The sequence below is a fragment of the Tympanuchus pallidicinctus genome, unplaced genomic scaffold (genome assembly GCF_026119805.1).
Source record: "Tympanuchus pallidicinctus isolate F22 unplaced genomic scaffold, pur_lepc_1.0 scaffold5, whole genome shotgun sequence".
In the NCBI taxonomy this organism is placed as follows: domain Eukaryota; kingdom Metazoa; phylum Chordata; class Aves; order Galliformes; family Phasianidae; genus Tympanuchus; species Tympanuchus pallidicinctus.
In genome coordinates this window covers 61,402,702-61,426,685 of record NW_026294769.1, presented here as the reverse complement: position 1 = coordinate 61,426,685, position 23,984 = coordinate 61,402,702, and the positions used below count along the sequence as shown (strand labels likewise).

The 23,984-nt window shown below is 37.8% G+C and overlaps 1 protein-coding gene across 6 annotated transcripts in view; it reads left to right on the top strand.

Moving 5' to 3' along the window:
• TRPS1 (transcriptional repressor GATA binding 1) overlaps nt 1-23,667 on the top strand; it is a 210,667-nt gene extending 187,000 nt beyond the window's left edge. For all 6 annotated transcript variants that reach the window (XM_052703611.1, XM_052703609.1, XM_052703614.1 and 3 more), the window contains 2 exons: nt 13,729-13,851; nt 18,902-23,667. In XM_052703611.1, coding sequence (XP_052559571.1) covers nt 13,729-13,851; nt 18,902-19,963 — 1,185 coding nt within the window. In that variant the 3' untranslated portion in view covers nt 19,964-23,667. The remainder of the gene's footprint in view (nt 1-13,728; nt 13,852-18,901) is intronic.
• The last annotated feature ends 317 nt before the right edge of the window (nt 23,668-23,984 follow it).

Sequence of the window (23,984 nt, the reverse complement as noted above, 5' to 3'; positions counted from 1 at the left end):
GCCAGATTTGTAGTGAGATTGCAACATTCAGTAGGAAACTTGTAATTCATTCTAAGACCATTAATCACGGAAATGTAGTAGGAGTCCCTGCCCTAGCTGTATATGTGGTCTGTACTTGTACTACAGCACTAGGGCTATGATCCTGAAATACGAAAGTATACTGACCATGTTAAGGGTACATTTCCTGTGTCTGCCCTAGCTGTGCCACACATGTGCCAGGCCTCCAGAGATAGATAATGGCAATTCCATAATAAAATCAGCCAAAAACTAACCTTAGAACAGCGAAAGAGAAGCTCAGTGCAGCTAGTTTTTGGTATTTGTTGTTGTATAAAACAAGTGTGCATCAGATCATCAGATCACTAGTTCTGTAGACTTTTACTAGTTTCTACCACCTCTTGCTGTTCTTGTGCTTCATGCAGTTGTGCTGCATTGAAGTGGGAAAGCATTTGCTCTTTGATTTAGCGTAGGAATAGCTAGCTGCAAAACACAGATTTGTTGTATGTCATAGCTAAGATGCTTAGCTTTGCACTGCACTCTAATAACTTCTGAAAGTTTTTCTCTCATTAACTCAGCTTGCTATTAATAAAGGAAAGAGGGCCTGTTATTTATCTTCTAGGATTTTTTTTTCTCAGAGGTATAAGTCATATAACTCATTGGTAACTGTGACCTAATTTTGAAAAGATCTCTTCTTATAAAAATACGTGCATTTCACATCCGCTTACATATTTTGGCATTATTCAAAAGAGCACTACTCCCTGTGTGTCATGCCTGGATTTAAAGTCTTCTTCAGTGGGTCCAGGATACTGGTCATAGGCAGGTAGCATTGACAGCCATCCCAAAATCTCCTCAATGGGTCCAGGGTTTGTTACCACATTAGTCATTCAGTGTTCCCCACACCTTCCTCATCTTCCTGCTGATTTTACTATCAGGGTTTCACAGCCATGAAGTTTCCACAGCCACGTCCATTTCCATATGACTCGCCACTAAGGTGTGAAATCCTAGTCCATGACACAGAACCAAAAAATGTTTCCTATAAAGTATCTGTAGGAAATAAAGCCCCCTTCTCTTTACAGTTTCTCAAAGAGAGACTTTGGCAAAGATGCTGAAGAAATGGAAGGTTTTTTTTTTTCTCCTAGAGGAAGTTGTGTCATTATAAAGTGCTCTTCTTTGGTGTACATCTTTTTCCTTTTCACTTTCAAAGATTCCACTAGGCAATAAAGAAAAAGAGGGAAAACAATTTGACATTGACTGTTAAGGAAAACCTGAATTAAACTGAAAAGTGTATTCTTAAGCATGTCAAGGTTTTTGTTCTGCCAGCAAAGCAGAAATGGCTTTGAGTATAGCCTGTTAACCAATAGCAGCTATGATTTCGTACTGCATATCTAAATGTAGAGGTTTATTTTCATTTCAGGATTGTGTACATGGGCCTCTTATTCCAGCTTGTTGCTTTGTTGCTCAAATGCCATTTTCCAGTTGTCTGCCGCACTCCAAACTAATAAAACTGAGTATGTGGCAGGGTGGGTGCATTTCTTCTTCAAAGTGCAGAACTTAGGATGGAAATCCCTGCTAAGTTATATATTGCTCTCATACTACTGTTGGCAAGTGTGTACCACTTAACAAGGCTGACTGCCCCAGCAGTAAATTCACCCCATCACTTGCAATAAGAGTAATTTCTTTGGAAGAATGAAATCCGTAGGTGGAAAGGAGTGATTATGACAATGCAGATTTTGAAGTTGGTGTCTTAAGTAATTTAAGTACCCTTTTTTCAAGGTAAGACAGAAATTAGTCTAGGGATGTTGAATTGGCTGCTGTGCAGTTACAGCATTCAGTCTGTGCTGATGTGCATGAGTACAAAAAGTACAGAAGGCTTCTAGGATTGCCAAGAAAGAAAATATTGCATGAAAGCTATTAAGATAAATACTGTTTATTATTTGTTTTAAAAATAAATTGATTTCCTTACTGGGTGATTCTCCTTAACCAAAAAAAAAAAAAAAAAAAAGACATGAGTAGGACATTTAAATTAATGAGTAATGAGGTTAAGCTTTATTAGAAAGGGATTCAGAGTGTTCCTTTAATTGTTCCTTTATCCTGACCACTTACAGTGACTTTCTTCTTTCTTGTATTTTTACATGCTGCTGCTTTTAGCATTTTATCAGGAAACACTTGTTTTTCTTTACCTTTTTTTTTTTTTTTTCTTTCTTTTCTTTTGAATCTTGCTTTATATCACAGATTTTAAAGTCTTCAGTCATTATGCTGTGGCTCTGTCTTGAATTCCATGAAATGTTTCCTATCAAATTAGGAGACCATATGCCCATGTTGGCCTAAAATTTGCAGTGCATCATGTACCAGAAATAGAAGCTGGTAAAGATTCTTCAGAGATTGTGTTCACTTGTTCCAAAGACCTGGTTTGTTTATGGAAGGGATGCTTGCAGTACATAAACACTATTTAAGGAGAAATGTCTCCAAAATATAGAACAGTTGTTCTATTCTCATCTTAATGGTATTTTTAAGGAAAACTACACAACACCCTATGTTGAGTCTCATTTACCAGTAGTCATTATGATCTCAATAGGAGAGTGGGCAGAGAATATTTTTTGCAAAATCATCTTTAGATACTTTACTCAGTTTCTACTAAACATTTTGAAATTGCTTACTGTGGAATTTAGAAGTAAGTATCTTCATTTTTAGTAGTTGTATACTTTTACAGATTGAAATCTGTAACATTCAGTCTGAATGCTGTTCTATTTTAATTAAAGCATTTATAGACATGAAGTTTAAGATATTTTTCATGACAAATGAATAGGAATTAAGGCTGAAGTGAATAGAAATCAATACTCCAGATAAGTCACAAGCAGACTGCGGCAGCTCACTGAAGAAAACATTGGTTGAAGAAAGAATCGGTTTACGCAGTAAGTTCAATTTCATGTAGTTCATCACCTTCACAGAATCACTGAGGATGAAAGGAACTCTGGAGATCACCTAGGCGAAACCCACTGCTCAGAGCAGGGTGCTCAGGCCTGCATCCCTGGGCTTTGACTATCTCCAGGGTTTACTGAAGAGTGGATTTATTTATTTGAAGTCTGTATACATGGCAACCTGCTTCTGTGTTCAACCTCTCACAGTCGGAAGGCTTTTTTGTTGTGTCCAAATGGGATTTCCCACATTTCATTGTATGCCTTTGATTCTTGTCCCCACTGGGAAGAGTCTGGCTCAATCTTTACTCTCCCCGTCAGATATTGATTGGTTCAAGCAGATAAGAATCATAGAATCATAGAATCCTTAGAGTTGGAAGGGACCTTTAAAGGTCATTGATTCTAACTCCCTTGCAGTGAACAGGGACATGCACGGCTAGATCCCCCTGAGCCTTCTCTTTGCCCGGCTCATCAGGCCCATCTCTCTCAGCCCCTCCTTGTGATGGGACTGATTAGACGTGTAGTCACATTTGTATCCCTTCACTGGATTCTCCCCAGGATGTCCCCAAATTTCTGCTAGCACATCAGTTCTCTGATGTATTCTCCCTTTGCAAGGGAACTTTCTGGATTTTTTTTCCACGTTTTTTTTCTTTTCCCAGAATACCCTTTTACTGCCCTGTAATGCTGTGGGGTTGATCACTGCTCTGGTCCATTCCTACTTCCTAAGGCTATCAAAAAGTAAGCCATCAAGTATTATTTCTGCCAACAGTGGGATCACAGGAGAGAATAAGATCATTGTGTTCGAACCAACCACTTAGACTGAGCCTCAGCCTTATTGTTTTGTTATCTGGGAGTGTTTGAAACGGATTGGATTAGATGAAAATGTCCATTATAAAAAGGCCACTGCTTTTCAATATTTACCACACCGTGGTATCTGGGATACCACAGTTTCTCCCTAAGCTTACAATAGGAAATAACTATGGTAATTGTGTGGTATGGGTTGGCAAATGTTGATTTTTCTGAATGGGAGCCATTCTAGCAACAGCACGTAATGAGATCTGCAGTAAGAGGGCAGTCTTAAGCCTACAGAACATAATAGGTGGACATTTGGATCAGCTTTGTATCCCTCCCTAGTAACAGTTTCCTCCAGGGGACTGTGTGAGACTCAAATTATAGTTACTTCAGTTCCTGAATAAGTGTGTAAGGTATAGCTGCCCATGTGAAACATTTTCTTGTTATATTGCTTCTTTAATTAAAATTAATGGTCCTAAGGGGATTTTTTTTTTAAGTATGAGTAACAGGTAAATGAACCTCACTGGTTTTCACCAAGAAAAAGACACCTAATTGACATTTCCTCTCCGAGTCCTGAACACTTCTGTTAAAACTTTAGATCCTCATTTTGTAACTTGGAAATAGAAATTGTTCTTCTAGGGTAATTTCCAGATTGGGGGTGCAAATCTGGGAGGATGTAGGTGATCAAAAGTCAGTGGGACTGAGGCTTCTAAGACACTTAATGGCTTTTGAAATTTTTACCCCTAAGGAGCCTTTCCCCTGCTGATTTTGGCAGCTCTCAGCCAAAATCTACAAATGAGAGTTCCTCCTCTCAGCTGCTGGCTTTCTGAGCCATTTTCTATATAAATAGAGATCACGTGGACTTTAATAAGGTCAGGGAATGTTTTTTAAATGTCTGTGATTTTTTTTCCCCTCAAACCTTAATTTTGCCCATCTGATTTCTATGGAAGTGGGAACAGATGCCAGAAACTGAGAACTCCAGCAGCTTTCTGCTCATTCGTACAGCAGAGCACTTGCGGGATTGGGACCCTCAATTACTATCATATGTAGAGTTACATATTGGCTCTTAGCTGAGATCTGCAAATGCTGTCTGGTTCTTCTACCATGTCAAAGTCGGGGGGTGTTTAAGGAAATATGGACGTATCTTTGCTCCACTTCTATCTGTTTGTTTGATGAGTGAGATTACTTCATGAAAGCAGGGATACTTGGGGTGCCTTCTTAAACATAAATCCTCCAGTATCGGTGCCTAAACTTAAGCACCTAATTCCGTGTTTAGGCACCTTCACAACTGGCTCTTTATCTCAGAAAGTGAGTCTGTTTGTAACAAAGTCTAACTATTGATTTAGATTCCCTATTGGAGACAGCAGGGCTTGGATATTTTTGCCTTGTGCCAAGAAATGAAACAGTCAGAAGCGTTTCCAGTTTTCTCGATGTCTCTTTCAGCGTGCTTAGGGCTGTTACGAGAATACTGTTTCTGTGCAGTTACTGACGAGAAGAAGAGCAGTCTAATTTTGAATGTGTTTCAGTGTTTGTAATTCAGAAAATTCAAGAGGCTCATAATGACATTTGTAGGTTTGTTCGCTAACAGCAGCGCAGCTCCTTGGGAAGCACACACCGTGCCGAGAGCAGCAGCGGTCTGTGTGAACGGGTGCTGGTTTTTCAGGCAGACACTCAGAGTCTGCTGCACGAGACTGTTTCTGCAAGTGCTAGTGGAGGAAAGTTTGTGTTGTTTACAGACAGGGATCACAGTTCCCGAACCAGACTCCCTCTGTCCAGCCTACTCACACTATTCCATCTACCTCAGCTATTTATTTTTTGTAAGGAATGCTGTTATTCCTAAATTTGACTTCTCTTGCTGATCTTATTTTTGGTTGCTTCGTGTAAGTTCTGTTCCAAATCACTGCTCCAGTGATCAACTTGATTTAAAACGTGAGAAGAAGCTTAGCCAGAAACTTAGCAAGTTTTACTGCAGTTCCTAAAACAAGCTGATTAAACCCATTGTGTTAGTAACATCTTCATATTGCTGAAGATGCTGTCAGCTTTTTGCTGTGTTAGGTGGTAAATTGCAAAGAGAAAGCAGGACACAAATTAGGTGGGCTGTAGTTTCAGTACTTGTGAGCACACCTCAGCATAGATAATGCATTCCTTGCATCGATAGGCACAAGGAAGGGAGAAAAATGGTGCTGCGTTTTGGGAAAACAAAGACAATCGGGGCTTTCTTCTCGAGCAGCTGCAGCCAGTTCCACTAATGGAAGTGCAAGAGCAAAAACTGGCAGCACAAGGTATGTGTTCGTTTTTACAGATGGCAATGCAGACAAGTTGGTAATTGAGAAGGAAGTCGAGTACGTGAGCGTTTGACGGGGCACGGCCCATTACAGTACTTTCCTATGTAATCGACTCAGCTATGGGAGACAGAATTTGTATTCCTCTTGAATAGGTTTTGGCTATTGCAAAATGTCATCATTATTGATAATGAGTTGCTAGATGATGGTTTTTGCTTTTTTTTTATTTTTTAATGAAGTATTAGGGCGAATAAAACTTGACAAATTCATTTTCGGTTTGGCTTCTTGGAGGTCTGGGTCGTTGTGCTGGTAGTCAGTAGCAAAATGCAGCAGGAGTGAGATTGAGTCGAACTGCGGTTGCTGGTGTTTAAGGCACTGCAAGGGTTTTAGAGATGATCGGCTTGTGTCAGTTTCAGGATCAGGCCTCGAAAAGTATTATATTTATTAAAAGGCTGTTGAAGGAAGCTGCTATCCAAAAAGTCATGCTTGGCATAGAACAATTAAGTAAATAGTTAACTCTCTGAGTACCGGATTAACATGTAGTTCCACCAGAAAATATTTCTCAGTGTTTGTTACAAACGTCTCAAGCCCAGTTATTTGGCCTGTATATGCATTTGGACCAGCAAATTGTTACATATAATTTTCACATATAATGCTTACACGTCAGTCACCACCAACTGCACAGAAGGTTTTAATGTTTCATATTTTTCCCACTGCAGATCATGAGGAGGAAACTGAAATTACCCTCCATCCCTGTATGAATTAAAAAGGAGATGCACTGCAGAGTGCTTAGTTTGTACAGAGAAGTGCTCAAATGACGGAAAATGAATACTGCAAGGACATTTCATTGGAAAGTGTACTGTGATCACTTATGTGATTCAAAAGATGGTGAATTCTGGCGTGAGGACCTTCAGTTCTTTCTGAAGGTCTAGCTCAGAAGCAAAGGTTGGGTGTTCCATAGCTTGAGAGAAGAAATGATGGTGAAGAGATTCAATAACAACTGATTTTATGATCTCTTTGCAAACCTGTGTAGTTCTTATTTTAAATTTAATTATTCATTTTGATTAGCCAGTTGTTCAACTTGGTAGCAATCATGACACCCTTAACAAATATTTTACAAAATTCTGCCTTTTTAGTAAGTCAAAGGGATCGGAGTTCAGTGTCTGTGTTGTTGCAGTTTTTTTGGTGTTTTTTTGTTTGTTTGTTTGTCTGTTTTTTGTTGTTTTTTGTTAGTGAAGTGCCACTATCTCTGAGGCAGCTTTACAACCTACAGGGAAATGCTACGAAAGTTGGGACAAAAACTACTCATCTGCATTTTTGTTGCTGATTAAAAAAAAAAAAAAATTCAGTTTACAGGCACAATAAATATTTACTCTCCCTAAGGGATCGGGTTTAGAATTCTGAAAGGCTGAGCTAGTAATAATATTTAATTTACAGGTTTTTTTCACTCTTTAAAAACCCCCTGATTCCTGTCATTAAAATTTTGTGATGCAGCATATATCATAAAAGATGCTGTTACAATACAGCATTCAAGTTTTTATGTGAACAAGGTGTGTAATTTTAACTTTCCTCTTGGCATTTCTGGTTTTTTTTCTGCCTTGCCTTTCCTAACCTCCTTCTTATGTGTCTTTCAAGTGCAATTCTCTAATGTGATCTTGAAAATTTTTTAGATGAAGACTTTGGATTTGGCATATTAAATTGACTTCAAGAGGCATCTTTTAACTCATCGCTGAGGTTAAAAACAAGATTCACTTTAACACTCTGCCTTCTGCGTTTCATTTTTTTCTGACAACTTACACTTTGAGGCTTAGAAGTGTCTCGTCTATTCCTGAAAGCTTTCCAAGCTATGAAGGGAAGAAAACCCAATGACTTTATTTTTAATTTAGACAAAGTTACAGCAAAAGCAACTAAACTTTTAAAATGTGAAACTTCACAGGGACATAGTTGTGGCTATTTTCATAGTTAAGAGTGAAAGTCGTTTTGATGAAACACATTCAGAAAGGTCTGCATGCCTCTGCAGCCAAAAAAAAAGGAGGGCTAAAAGTTTCTTTTCTCATTCTAAACTAAAGAAAGTAGCTCTTCGTCCAACATCTAGATGTTGCATCACTGCCCAGTTCTTCAGTTAATCTCAGCTTTTCCAAAGCATAGAGAATTCACAACTGCCTCTTATAAGGGCAAGTAGTGGACAAAACCTGGAAAGACCCAGTGGTTGTGAAAAAAAACCCTCCAGAATAATCACAGCAGTGCAAACACGATGAAACCACAAGTGCCTGTTTTCTGAACCTCATGGCAGCAGTCCGGCCATTACAGGTCAGAGGCCATCTGCTTAAAGCTGGTCTCCAATCTGGAGGGTCACCTGGTTTACACTGAACCATGGCTGTTCAGGCTTCCTGGTGTTTCCCTCCTGACCTCCTTGTGGCCAGAGTGCATTAAGAGCCAGTGCTTAGCCCTGCTTTCATGGAGGCCTGTGAGGTCACAGCCTTGTCTGTGGAGATAGATCAGGCATATGCTTATCCTTGTTAACATTTATCGGACAAGAGGGAGTGTTTTTAAACTAAAAAATGGGGGATTTAGGCTGGATATTAGGAAGAAATTCTTCACTCAGAGGGTAGTTAGGCAGTGGCACAGGCTGCCCAGAGAAGTTGTGAGTGCCCCATCCCTGGAAGTGTTCAAGTCCAAGTTGGATGTGGCCCTGGGCAGCCTCATCTACTGGAAGATCCTCTAGTTCCAGCCCCCTGGGCATGGTGAAAGGTTGGAACTAAATGGTCTTTAAGGTCCCTTGCAACCCAAGCTATTCTGTTATTTTATGACGTCTGCACTAGATATATTCTGGACCTGTGATTATAATGTTATCCATTTTTGTCACAGAAGAAAACCAAAGATGGACATCCAGGCTTCATTGTATCATCGTTTTGTGATAGGGAAGTGAAAGTAATCAGCAAAAATACAAGTTTTGTTGTGTCCAAAATCGAGGAAGAATGATGTCAGAAAAACGCTTGGCTGATGCCTGTGGAGCCTATTTGAGTTTCTAAAAGTATCTTCTGGCAGAAATGTTGAAAAGGGGATGTATTTGGAACTAGAAGTCAAGCACCCTCAATTAGTCTGGCTTTCTAAAAAGCCACCATTTTTGAGCAGCGTCTTTGACTGTGCATTTACAATATATATTTTTCTAAATGAAGTTCTGTTAAAATACCATCTGAAAGTACACTGTGTTTTAAGTATTCGTCTGTTACTGAAAAGTAATGACACTTCTGCATGGCTAGAAAATTTGAAATTGTATAAAATGTGAGACATCATTTTTACAATCTAAAACATGATGTTTTTTTAAATGAAAAACAAGGGCCTGATACTGTCAATACACCTAAATGAATAACTTCTTACAGTACTCTCTGCTATTTTACTGGCTAGCAAAAATCACTAATAATTCTCTTGTTTAAATTATTGAAAACCATTTAAGGAGTTAAAAAAAAAAAAATTACCCATTCAAACCTGATGATGTGTATACCAGGTTTCAGATTTGTTCAATTAGAAATGGTCAAGATATAAAACCGTACAAAATGTGAGTAAATACTCTGCATATCAAGGTTTGTTATACAATTACATGCTTTCAGTATGGTTCTTACTAAGGGAAAACAGTAGAGAGATCTGTAGTGCTTTTTCAGTGAATAGTTACAAACTTTCCTAGCTTAGTTATATAAAAATAATAATCCACTTGTTGCTTTGCTATAATATTAAAATGTGCACATGCTTTATTTCTCCCAAAGTTATATGAAGAACTTGGAATTCCCCTGTCCACTTTCACTACCCCCACCTCAATTTTGGCAAATCTCCAAATTATAAACAGCTGAACTGATTTAAATAAAGTTTTCAGTACAAAAACAACAACAAAAAAAAGTAAGGTTACATCTGGGCTGAGAAGAACATGTGCCAAGTATTAGCCCAGTGTGATTTGAGACAACCATGATGTTAAATGCCCAAAGCCAGGAGTTGGAATGGAAATGCAGAAACTGTACTGGCCCCTTCAGGATTTGTGATTGTAATGTAGTGGTTACAAGGCTCCAGATGATTAAGGCTTGAGTTAGTAGATACATATTTTAATTACTTACATCCTTCAGGCTTTTCTTCCAAAGATATATGGGAAATTTTCATTGATACCTCCTGTTAGTGCTTGTGGCACTGAGTGGGAGACTGTGGCTCAAGCCTTCCCATGATTAGTTAAATTGATTTACCTTTTCTGGGCTGATCTTAAGAGATTCTTTAATTATGATAAGTCTGTTCATGTTTGAAAAAGAGCAAAGGGTTCCATATTTCTTTAAAATGGTGGCCAGGGTTTGTTCATAGCGCAGCTCTTGAGCATATGCCTGGGATTTACTGAGGCTGTGGTCTGTTGCTGTTGTTCAAATTTTGCTGAATTGGAGCTCAAATGTCTGCTACTTTGTGAGACTATCCCAAAATATTAGCAGTATTGGCCGTTGTTCTTGACTAACATAAAAGCTGAATATGCAAAGCCAAACAGACACTCATGAAGTAGAAATGTCATCACTAATTAACTTCCAGGACAAAAAAATAACTACTCAGATAACTCCTGTTTGCTAATAACATGATTCATAACATGATTTCTCTATATGGAAAGTAAAGGCCAAACATTTTTTTTTTTTTTTTTCTTTTTTAAGAAAACTATTACAGTTTAGGAGAACTAGGAGCATTATAGCCTTGTAAGAAGAGCTTCCATTTTTTCCACTTTTTCTTGGAGGGATGATCAATGTGTCTCAGGTACATATTTAACAAGCAGGCCAGTTCTCTAGTTAGTGGGATTTGGGAGCAAAGAATATGCTCTGATTCTGCCCCAGTCCTCTTCACTCAGGAAATCCACTTAAAAGCAACACATCCCCCTTATGAAACACTGTTTAAAAACAAAGAAACAAACAAACAAAAAAGCCCTCCGAAGCACCAGCATTTATTTTTTCCAGAGGTGATTTAATTTTTAATTCAGTAGTATGTGTAACAGTTGGAACAGTTTATCTGAGGAATAATGATTTTTGATTTTCCCGTGCAGTCTTTAAATAGCAGAACGATAAGAGACTAGGAAGGTGAAGAAAGATAAATCTGTGTTAAATATAGGGAAGTGTCTATCAGTTCTAGTGTGTATCTAAGTATCTATATATATTTATATGTCTATATAGAGATGTATATTTATATATCTATATATATCTATATAATATGTACCTATATTTTGGTGCATTGGTATTTTTTTGATAATTTGTAGCTTCTTGTCAGCTTTATTTCATTGCATCTGAAACCTATGAAATGTTTCATTAAAATGAATGAAATGTTTTCTCTAAAAAAACAAACATGAAAATGGAATTACTTTTCTCAGTGTTTTAAACATGTACTAGTTCTGTATGGTTCAGTGAGGATTTCAGTCTCCTTCCGTCACCATTCAGGTGTATGTGAATACAGAGCATAAACCCTAAAGTACCTTCTCTGTATTTTAAAAGTCTTCCATGACATTGTAGAGGCTATTTCCACAGCTCAAGTAATGCAAACAGAAATAAAAGGGTGGAAAGACTTACTCAGATTAAGACTCTACTTGTTTAATACACCGCACCACAAACCATAGGCCGAGAGACAAAAAGTAGGAATGGAAAGGAACAGTTAGGCAGTTGTGTCTGAATCCTGGCCATATACAGTCATTTCCGCTTGGAAACTTCTCGCCTTTCAAATGGACCAAACTGGGGTTAGTTTAGTGAATCTTTCATTGTGCTCTGAAGGAAAATATTTCAGAAGCCAGGTGAAGTTTTGCTGGGGTATGCAACCACAAACAGCGCTAGGAGCTCCAGTTTGCTGGGAGGTGAAGGCACCTTCCCAGTGGACGCTGTCTCGAATACACAGTGTTCAATGTTGGCTGAAGATATCGGCTGCTATTCAGTCCTCCCCCTACCCAAATGGAGAAACAGTGCATTACTGCTTCTGATTTAAGAGACAAACTAGGAGATGATGTAAGAGGGTGAGAGAGAGATTATCTCAACGACAATCTAGATTTTATTGTATCAGCTTAAAGTATCACAACCTGCTGTACTAATGAAATTGTGTTCTTGGTTTAAAAGGGCAATTGTTAGCCTGACTTTGTGCTCACTAAAAACATTTCCCCAATCTTGTTAAATTATTGCACTCATTTCAAATTTTTATGGCTGTGCAGCTTACCAGCCCTCGTTTCTTTACGTTTCATTCATTTTCCTTGTATTGATGATTAATAGAGGATGTCGAATGTTAGAGTGAGCAGGCATCAGCAAATGCAAGATCATAATTAGTTTAGCTGACGAGGGCCTCTGATAGCACTTGCATCTGGATGGAAAAATTACCCTATAGGGAACTGGCTGCTCACCAGGTCTTTTTAGTGATACATTGTGAAACACCCGATGAATCAAATGCCCTTTCAATGCCAAGAAAGTGTTCCAGTCTTGAAGCCAAAATTATGTCTGCAGAAAGCTTTCCATTTGAAATGTATCAGAGTACAATTATAACCATTGTATTTTTTTGGCATGAGCACTGGTCTTCTACAGTATAGACTAAAGTTAAATAAATTACTTAAATTTTATGAAACCCTGAAATTTTGACTTATAGTGCTAGTAATTTTTAATTTATAATAAAATTAGTTTTCACCCAGACTGTTTTCTCTATACTCGACCATTCTTATCTTCGATGCTGAAGGTTTCTTACTGACTTTTTTTCCTTTGCTAGAAGGGAACAGAGTTGAAATTCAGATTTTCTTTTCAGCAAAAGAATTCCATTTCCTGCTTATTAGTATTTGTGCCCACAAACACAGCCTGACTTTTATTTAAATGAGAGATTTAATAAAATCATTGCTCTGCAGAAAGAATTTAACGAGCAATACTCATAAACTTGTCTACTTTTAAATATTCTTGGATCATTATGAAAGCTGATGAATGCACAGCTCAGTCTGGTTAAAAATCAGTTGGTATTTAGGAAAGTTGTACTGTGCCTTTCTTTGCCTGAATAAACTAAATATGTCTGTGTGCTGATGAGACTGTTTTCTTGGATTTCAGGTAAAGCTCAAAAGAGGTCTCATTAAGCATACTGTACTTTTATTTGTTTGGCAGAGGTTACTCCTTGTTCTTAGCGGGCGGAGGGAAGTCTATGCTCTTACTCTGCTTTCTGAAGTGAGTGGGAACGACTGGAACTGAATATCATGTATTCAATTAATGAAGTATAGTCTCTAGTAAAGGAATTAGTATGACGCAAATACAAACTGCAACTAATTATCATGGTGGTGTTTCGGGATCCCTGTTACCAATCGCACTTTAAAATCAAGCAAAGGGAAAAGAAATAATCTGTTGTGAAACGCAGTGAACAAAACAGGAGAAGTTTACAGAATGTTCTCTGTCAGCTTCCAGAGTGGTTTTTCAGAATTTGCTGTTTAGAAACCATCATTAAATGCACAAAACCTGAAGTTCAAAAAGTTAAAGCTGTTATTCTGAAAAGGCTTTGGTGTTTCACACACCTCATCCATCACTCCAGGGTTAATTATAATGAAAATCAGTGGTGCCTATTAAGCACAATTGAACCTGACCTCATTATGGGCAGTGTGGGTTTATACTGTCATTGTTGCCAGTCTAGAGACAAAACTCCTGTGTTGATTTGTCCTAACTCCGCAGATCATGTGACTCACCTCTGACCTGTTTTTTTTTTTCTGTGTTTTTTTTCCTTCTTCCCTATTTCAGAGACGTAGAGGCTCGGGTGTTTTTTGTGCCAATTGCCTGACCACAAAGACCTCTCTCTGGCGAAAGAATGCAAATGGTGGATATGTATGCAATGCGTGTGGCCTCTACCAGAAGCTTCACTCGGTAGGAAGAACTTGCTGGTTTGTTCAGAAAAAAGGGGTTATACAGTTAAGCTGGGCAACTGTGATCTTGCCTGGTTGTGTGATTACTACCACTCCCTGGCCTGCAGTTAATTTCCTAATGGGGATTTGCAGTATGGTCACTTTGGAATCAGATGTGATTCATTATGCAAAAGGCTGGGATGCTGTGGGTAGACGTGTTTGAGATCACCAGTGATGCATTTAATTATTTTGATATGAAATAAGGGGAAAGTTATTTCTTTTCTGGGAATTCCATTTATAGGCAAACAGTATGTTGTGATGAAGCTCTCTACTTATCAAAAATACTGTTTTTTGCTTGCTTTTACTCTTCTCCCCCCTTTATTCTTCACACCAAATTTCGTAGAAATTCTTTGGGGTTTTTTTCGTTTGTTGGTTGGGTTTTTTTTAGGTTTTTTCCACAGTTCCTGTAGTCTGCTTCAGGATTCAGAAGTAACAAGGAACTGCTCATGCAATGGCACTCATTAATTTCTGAGATAATTTTTCATCATTCCTCTGGATCAGGCATGGAATAAGTAATAATCATGGGCTGTCTGTATTGCTTTTCATCTTATCGACACTTGGCTTGATCCTGAGAGATGTTGAATGCTTTGGTCCAGGTCCAGAAAAGCCACGTTTAAGTGTTTCTTTGGATCTGTTCCAAAATGCTCAGAATCTTTTAGATTAAGACCCAATATTATTTTTAATGTTGGGTTAAATATTATTCCCTGCTATGAAATTAGAAAGTGGTACTGGTTTTTGGTAAGGGAAGCTGGACTTTGGGATTTTGCCAAGGCAGTGTAACAATCTAGAGTTTCAGCCAAAATCAGAAACCTGTGTTTTGGTTGACAATGCATTTTCTTAAAACATTTTTTAGAAATTACATTTTCAAAATGAAAAAACAAAAAACAAAAAAAAAAAAAACCCCAGCAACAAAAAAACAGGAAACTATTTCAAATGCATTATTACTCAAGTGCTTATGTATCTACAAATTTGAGGCATAAGCTTCTAAATAAGTCAATAATTTGTATGGATTTCCTCCTTTGTCTCATGCGCAGGCCATATAACAATCCTGTTTACTCAAGATCACTTTATAGCAAGTATTCCAGTTTTCGTAAGCAGCAAAATGATCACCATTGTTAAGCAGTAGCTCTGTTTTCTGAGATCAGTAACTGTTTTTTAGCTCCAGAACGTCCCAGCCAGTCAGATGACAACTAATTGAGAGAAGATAGACTAATGCATGATTTCTGGCCAGCATCTTGGTCAGGTCTTGCTGAAAGTATCATTTTCCTGGAGAACTCTGAAAGTTCTAAATACATTCTGATTTAAGTTACATTGATTACTCTGAGCATCTACAAAGGTTTAAAAAGGACAATTTGGCTTTGGAACATTAATTTGACATTTGATTCCATTTATTCTTAGAATTTCTATGGACAGCTTCCACTTTTCCTTTATATGATCCAAATTTCTAAATTAAAGTGTTGAAGTTCATCATAATTACTAGTATAACTTAACGAATGTATAAAAGAGGCAAGTATTAGTTTTGAATTAATAACGTAGTTCAGATAATTCTTGTGAACCATATGGCTCAGACTAGTATGCTTCCCACCGTAATAGTTAGCAATGCAATGTCAAACTTCATTTATGCATGCAGGAAAAAAGAAGATTTTAAATCCACTGCCCAAGCATGACAATAAGCTGTCATTAAGTGGATACTTGACATTAATATCTACAATTGAACTTCTACCAAACAAATACAAAGAATTCTATTAAGACACCATTTTGCTGTGATACAGTAGCAACTTCAGTGTGAACTGGGTTCTTAAATAATCAAACACGTCTCTCCACAGTGTCTCCATTGGGACACTGTTTAAGACAGTCCCATATTCTTGTGTAACTGCAGAATTTGAAGATTTGTTTTATCTGTGTATCTCTCTAGCTATCTCTTCATGAAAAAATTATAGTAAGTATTTGTCATTTATATATTTTTTTAATTAAGGAGTATAGGATGATACAGTTATTAGGCTGAAAATGCAAAAAAAAATCCAAGGGAGTAGAACTGTTCCCTCCTTTAAGCTGCCCCATTAAACTAAATTGTGCTACTCAACTGAATAAAATTATTCACCTCTAGTAGGTTTGTACATTTCATAGCTACCTTTTAATTGGATTATCACTGCTTAAAACTACTCTGCTCATTAACCGATCAATGCTTAAGAAAGTGTATCGTACACTTATGTCTGCAGTCTCATATTATACTGGTATTTAGTAAGGAGAAAAATCCATGATCTGTCCCATTGTACTAAAGACATATGGACTGATAAATGTTAATATTGTAATGATTCCTAGTATGAGTCACATTTCCTTTCTATCAATGTATCTATGGACCATTTGCATGAAGCTTGTCAGATGTTTCACATTTCTCTCCCTTAATGCAGACAAATATGTTACGAAATGTGTAATAATATTTAAATGGTCAGTTATTAAAATAGTTCAAGTGAAAAAAGATACTTTCATGTCAGTGAAAGCACATACACAATATTCACACTTACTGGTGTGGAAAGTGACTTTTTCTCTCCAGAAAGTCATGAATTTGACCGCTTATATTGTGGCATTATTCCTCTTTGTTTAATAACTCTACTACAGTCATGGAAAGCTAGATTTTGTTCGGTAGAGATTCTTTGGCCAAATTCTCAGACTACTTCCTTGAGAGGTTACAGCATATTACTCTAGGACTAGATATAAATGATCTCCTGGTGCAGAGGTCACAGCAATTTCCCATTTTGTATAGGGAGAATAGTCAAAATAATTCACTGAAATATTTGCTGAATTTTCTTTTATTTTTATGTTACTTGCACTTTTGAGGGATGCAGATCACCAGTTGACAGAGATGTCAAAAAAAAAAAATATTCTTCATAACATTATGTGTAATGTATAATCAAAGATCTGATATAAGACATTTGAAAAGGAAAATTTTGGCAAATTCTGTTTTCTAATTTGAGTGCCCCATTGATTATCTAGAAGTGAGTAATTTTTTTTGTCTCTGCTTGCAAACACACATAATATTTCTTTCTGCCCCTTTTTACTATAAATAGGAAATGCATGTGTAGTGTTACTCGACTGAATATGCTGTTTTAATCAGCTGAAGACTGGTCAGAATTATTGTTAAGTTGTACCTACAGCCATTAACTTCCAGCAAAGTGAGTTGAAATGCAGATGGGTGTGAGGATCCTCCTTTACAGGTGTGAAGATGTTTCTTGTAACTGCTTGCAGGATCAGATTTCATACCTGTAGCAAGGTTAAAAGTATTACCAAATCTCTGGAAATTGTATTCTGAACCCATATGAAAGCGTTCTGTAGCGTATAAATCAAAGTTTAATGTGAGCAACATCAACAGATTTGTAAGTTCTGTCACACTTTGTCAATATGACAGTGTCACCAAAAAGTAAGGAAGTTAAGCTGAGCTTGTAATATGTATATTAATTGGCCATTGGATCTGCAGCTATAAACTTTATTTGCTTATTATTAACTTATTATAAAATTTACATTGAAATATTCTAATTTAATCTGAACATGATTTTGCCTTGGCGTACTTTGGTGTCTTTGAGATTGGTTCAGATGCTCCTTTTCTGCTGGGTTGAAATTTTGTGTATTTAGACTCTAAATCAGAGTCTTTTTATTTAGATTTTTAGTAGAAAGTAGAATCTGAACAAGTAGCTGCACTGCCTAAAACGTGGTTAACCATTAAAAATGAGTAGACATCAGGAAAGTAAATAGATTGAAAAAGAGAAAATGGCATATTGAGAGAGAGAAATAAGTAGAAGAGTGAGAACTCCAGTTCTGGATACTTTTATATTAATATACAAAATTATGTTACATTTGAGTTACAAAGTGGATATTGATTGTAGGCCAAAATTTAGTCTGCTCTTTAAAACAATGTTAAAAGGAAAATTCCCAAGTAAACATATAAGTGGAATACTTTGTGGGGCACTTCTTTGGCCTCCAACCAAATCAGGACTATGTCTGCATTTGGATGAGACAAATGGCAGCTCCAGAGCACCAAACTGAATGAGTTTTAGGTAGTTTTGTTGTTTTAACATCTGCCCAGTAGAGCAACACATACTGACGTTACAGTACCATCTTTCATGCACATACCATTGCCTTCATGCCGAGGGGCCTTTCAAAGAGGCCTGGCAGCTGTCCTACCTCATACTATTTTTCTTCCTTCATGCAGAAGTATTTTCAGCTCTTCTCTAAATAGGCCACCTACTCTGAGCTGGTGTGGGGAAGTATCAAATGGAAACAGAAGGCCTTGCTTGGTTCTGCCTCTTCCTGGCTGTTTTTTTCTTTGCAGACCCTTTCCCTCCTTCTGGGGCCTTCCTCTCTCCCTCATGTAGCACAGCATTATAACATCTGGGAAAAAATAAATCAGGAATGAAGGAAGAGGCATTGGTGACAAAGTCCCAGCATCTTTGTGCAGGTCTGCCTCCGTTCTGCTAGGTAACAGTGGTGATGATCAGAAAGTCATGTTTTTTACTGTCATTTCTTATTTGTAGAAAAATGGGAGATAGGTGTAAAGGTAAGTAATACCCAGTTCTTGCTGTAGTGTGATCTGTGCAAACCCCTGGCTAGTACCAGCCCTTGTGACATAATACATGGAGTAACACTAGTGTGTAGAGCCATGCATCCCCCACCTAATCTTTAGCTCTCAGCACCCTCTTTCAGCAGATCTCTCTCAGACGTTTTCAGAAATAGGACAAGTTGGAGGCTTCATCCTTTTTTAAGCAAAAAGGTATAGTACTGAGATGGTTCACTCAGTGTGATAAAACAAAGCAAATCACAGCTTATTTTTAACATGAGGGGCCAAGTAGCAGCCTTTTGGTTTGCTTTATTTGTGAAAAATAGTAATTTCCTTAAAACTCTCTTGTATTACATCTTTTCACAAAAGAAAAGATAAATTTGCATGAACCTGGTCGGGTAGATTTGTTTAATGTCTCTTTCTTTTTCCCTTTTGTTCATTATGTGTGTGTTCCATGCAGACTCCCAGGCCTTTAAACATCATTAAGCAGAACAATGGTGAGCAGATCATTAGAAGACGAACAAGAAAGCGCCTTAACCCGGAGGCACTTCAGGCTGAGCAGCTAAACAAACAGCAGAGGGGTAGCAGTGAGGAGCAAGTCAATGGAAGCCCCTTAGAGAGGAGGTCAGAGGATCACTTAACTGAAGGTCATCAGAGAGAAATTCAGCTTCCCAGCCTCAGTAAATATGAGGCCCAAGGTTCATTGACTAAAAGCCATTCTGCTCAGCAGCCAATATTGGTCAGCCAATCTCTGGATATTCACAAAAGGATGCAACCTTTGCACATTCAGATAAAAAGTCCTCAGGAAAGTACTGGAGACCCAGGCAACAGTTCATCCATATCAGAAGGGAAAGGAAGCTCAGAGAGAGGCAGCCCGATAGAAAAGTATATGAGACCTGCGAAACACCCAAACTATTCACCACCTGGAAGCCCTATTGAAAAATACCAGTACCCACTTTTTGGACTTCCGTTTGTACACAATGACTTTCAGAGTGAAGCTGACTGGCTGAGATTCTGGAGTAAATATAAGCTGTCTGTTCCTGGGAATCCACACTACTTGAGTCATGTGCCTGGCCTACCAAATCCTTGCCAAAACTATGTGCCTTATCCCACCTTTAATCTGCCTCCTCATTTTTCAGCTGTTGGATCAGACAATGACATTCCTCTAGATTTGGCGATAAAGCATTCCAGACCTGGGCCAACTGCAAATGGTGCCTCCAAGGAAAAGAGTAAGGCACCACCAACTGTAAAAAATGAAGGTCCCTTGAATGTAGTAAAAACAGAGAAAGTTGATAGAAGTACTCAAGATGAACTTTCTACCAAGTGTGTGCACTGTGGCATTGTCTTTCTGGATGAAGTGATGTATGCTTTGCATATGAGTTGCCATGGTGACAGTGGACCTTTCCAGTGCAGCATATGCCAGCATCTTTGCACGGACAAGTATGACTTCACAACTCACATCCAGAGGGGCCTACACAGGAACAATGCACAAGCTGAAAAGAATGGAAAACCTAAAGAGTAAACCTTAGCACTTAGCACAATTAAACAGAAATAGGTTTCCTTGATGGGAATTCAATAGCTTGTAATGTCTTGTGAAGACCTATAAAGCACTTCATATAGAGAGCATGCCTTATCCAATATTAAACCCCTTGTCTTTTCTTTTTCTTCCTTTTTCTTATTTTTTTTTTAATTTTTATTTTTGGTTTTTATTTTTTTTCTTTTAAATGAGTGGGTTACCAAGAAAAAAAAAGAACAACTGTGTGGTGGCCTGTAGGTGGAGGAGATAGTCATATGGGACATGGCCCACCAAAGCTAGCCAGAATGCAGTGTACCGTGGCAAATAACTTTGAGGACATTTTACCGGACATTTGGTATCTTTGCTGTTGTGTAAGAGACATAACTGGCGAGAGTGCAAAGATGTGTATATGTATGTACTGCTGCAGAGGTGTAGTGAACATATGCACATTGTATATAAGAGCTAGACTTGTTAAATATACAGATGTTAAAAGGTCATTTTTTTTTTTTGAATTTGGGCTAATTTCTGCCCTACAACATGCCTTAGGATCACTTTCTCCTCAAAGCTTTGGCAGCAATTTCATCTAGGTGTTTCTCAGACTCAGCTGGTTTTTAGCTACCATTTTATCACTACATTCTTTCTGGCATACTTTAGTCTAGGAAAACCATTTTGTGCTAGTGAAGTCTCTAACACAGAAGCCACACTCTGGGTTTAATTTGCGTGGAACAAGGTAACCTGCTGTATTTTATTTTAATATATTTTAATATATTACATTTCTAAACCTTAAAGTCTAAGGTTACTTCTCCACAGACTTAACATTGCTATACATACCAGTCAGTCCCTTCAGTAGACTTATACCAGCTTTTGCTAAGTAGCATTAAATGTCTTCATAGTACTTTTTAATACTTAAAGCTTTGTAAAAACTGTCCATGAAGGGAAAGCTCCTCAGCATAACTGCTCAGGGAAATAGGGCTAAATAACTAAATATTAAATAATTGGTTAAAGGTGCTGTTAGACGAGCCTCCATGCTTGCTACAAGGGTGTACAAGAACTGACTTTAATCATTTTCATTATAGTGTCCCAACCAGTAGTTTATTATTTTGCCACAGGGATGTAGAAGATATTACAAGCTACTGGATGCACTGTCAGATTAACTTATTTCATTAAAGAAGTTGGGAGAACAAATAGAAAAAAAACCTTATTTTTCTAGTAAATATTAATGTATTACATTTCAAATAATGGTGCCTGACATATTGAATAATTATTTTCTACAGTGTACGTATGCAACAAAGATATTCCATCATGCATTAGAGTCAGTTCTGGCTCTGCCTCGCTGTTTACATTTGCAAATGTAGCAAACAAGGTAATGAAGCAACTATTTCTATTGCAGTAGGTATCTTTTTTTCTGTGTGTGTGCATTAAAGTTGTAAACGATAACATGAAATGAATGAAATTTGTTGATATTAATGGTATGGAAAAACAAGAAGGAAATGAAAATATTTTTATGCCTACTTAGGAGAAAAAGGGTAGCACTATTCATTCCAAGTACTTTTGTATTCTTAAGCTCTTAACTCACATTGTTATGCTTAAAATGATAAACATATATCCTCTTTTTATTGCTTTGTCTGTGTTTCAGAAGAAACATTTCAGAAATTATTTTGATAAGTGCTGTTTGACGATGCAGCGCTGATGTTTTATTGCATTCTGTAGTAGCATTGCACTCCATTTTTACAATATTACGCAGTTGCTTTTTTGTTTTGTTTGGGTTTGTTTCTTTTTCGCAGTGCAGGGTCTTAGCTCCTTATGGTTGGATGGCAGGTGTAGCTCAACTGGTTCATGAATGTTGCAGCGAATGAAGTTTAAAATGTCTTTCTGATACTATGTTGTCTTTTATTTCTCCATTCATGCATTTTATTTTTTAAAATGTTCTATAAAAATATCTCTGGACTAAGTCCTCACTTGAGATTATATGTAAAGGGTCCTATTCTGATCTCACTTACATGCCGCCTTTCTCAGATTTTCATGTAATTGAAACTAAAGCATCATAAAAAAAAAAAAAACGTTCTTGTATTTAACATACCTGAATCTCACCACTCTCCCTTGTAGGATTTGGTGCACTTATAAGATACTTAACCAGATAGACAGGGAGGTGGAAGATAAATGGAGAGATGATAGGAGACGTCTTACAGGGGTTGGCAAAAGGAAAACAGGGAGGAACTGGCCTAAACATTCAGCACTTTGGTAGTCTTTTGAAAAATAACGTGCCTAAGGGAGCCGGGAATGACCATCACCATGCATGAGAAGCACTTATACAGCAGATCACCAAAGGTCTCACTGACCTTGGCAGTATTTCAGATGTTACATTTTCACACAGATGAAACATTATTGCACAGTTTTCTCTGATTTGTTAGGCACAGACAGGCTATTGTTCATCATTAGGCTTGCATTCCTTCCTGCTCCACCCATTGCTTCTATACTGGTGAGCAGCATATGGAAAATCCCACTCAATCCATTCATGGTTGAGTTCTATAAACCTTTATTAGTGTTCTAGGTTAGCAAAGGATATTGGGCCACATTCTTCTTATTCTATTTTTAGATGAATCTCCTGTTTGATACCATTGCCAGACAATGTCTGGTTATGTTTTTACTATTGTTCTCCAGTAATAAGTTCTGACTTGGTTTTTGTTGATTTATTTTTGTTGGGTATTTTTTGTTTCCTTTTCTTTTTTTTTTTTTTTCTTTTTTTTTTTTCTTTCTGTGGGGACTGAAATAGATTGCCCTCGTTTCGTTACGTCAGGGTCCAGTGTGTGTCCTTTTCAGCTTTTCCACAACGTTAGGCTCACTTAGCAGTGATTTTATTGGCTTCAGATTTAGCTGCCTGCCGGTTATCAGTAGTTACTGTTTTGACTTATTTCTTCCGAGACCTACCTGTGGCTTCTTCACTGATAGAAGCTGCATCTTCATGGCAAAATATGTTATGGGGGACATGCGCATTATAGAACTTGAGCACCGCCCTGTACTTCATAGTATCTCTTGCTACTCGGATGCAAGAGGCCAATAAGGAGAAATACACCCATCAGGGTTTGGGAATGAGGAGAAATGAAATGTTAAGAGCGCAAAGAACAAGACAGATTTTGATATTAATAGTGCACCTAGATAGTGCAAATAAAATTGGAGGAAAGAAAGTGTGTTATTCTTGCCATGACATATTGAGATGTTCTGAGATTTCTGTTCTGTAAGAAATGGGACTTTGCTGTAGCCTGTTCTCTTTGATTGGGATGGGGGGAGCACAGTTACGCTTATTAACAAAAAGAGGTGATCCCATTCCTATTCCAGTCCCCCTCATGTGGATCAAAAGAAGAATAATTCCTGAATAAATAACTCTCAGGTGCAAACCCATGTTAGCACACACAATTATTCAGTGCACCCACTGCATTTCAATCAACTTGCAGCACTAAAACTTAATACTTTCAAAGAGTCTTTATTCTTAGCATTCCAGTGTCTTCAAATGTAGTGCTTGTCTTACTTACGAGTGATTGTTGGAGATCTGAAAATGCATCTCAAATGGGACCCCGAACTGAACAGAGGGTTCAAAAACAGGGTGCGTGGTATCGGAACTTGCAGAACAGGAACATTTTCCACTTCTGAGGAATTAACACTGTATAGCAGACCTGTCATGCAGCATCTTCTGCAAACCAAACTTCGTGGCTGCTGCCCCCTAATTTAATGCTGCAGGAGATGATGATTTTCTGGAGCGCAGTTTGAGATCAGGTCCTCAACTTTGAGCACTTTCCAACAGAAGTTTTGCTCCAGATTGCCTCTATGCTGAAAGATGACACTGGATACCTTCTATCTTTGCTTTGGCTAAAAGTGTGCTGGTGCACTGGTGTCAGTTGTAAAAGAGAGAGCATAGAGACGTCTTAGGAAGGGTAAGCATGCTGAGGGTGAGGAAGAGATGTTTTTTTTTCAACCAGGAGCAACAGAACAAAAGTCACCAGTGCTAACTGTATGCAGTGCTGAGACTCAG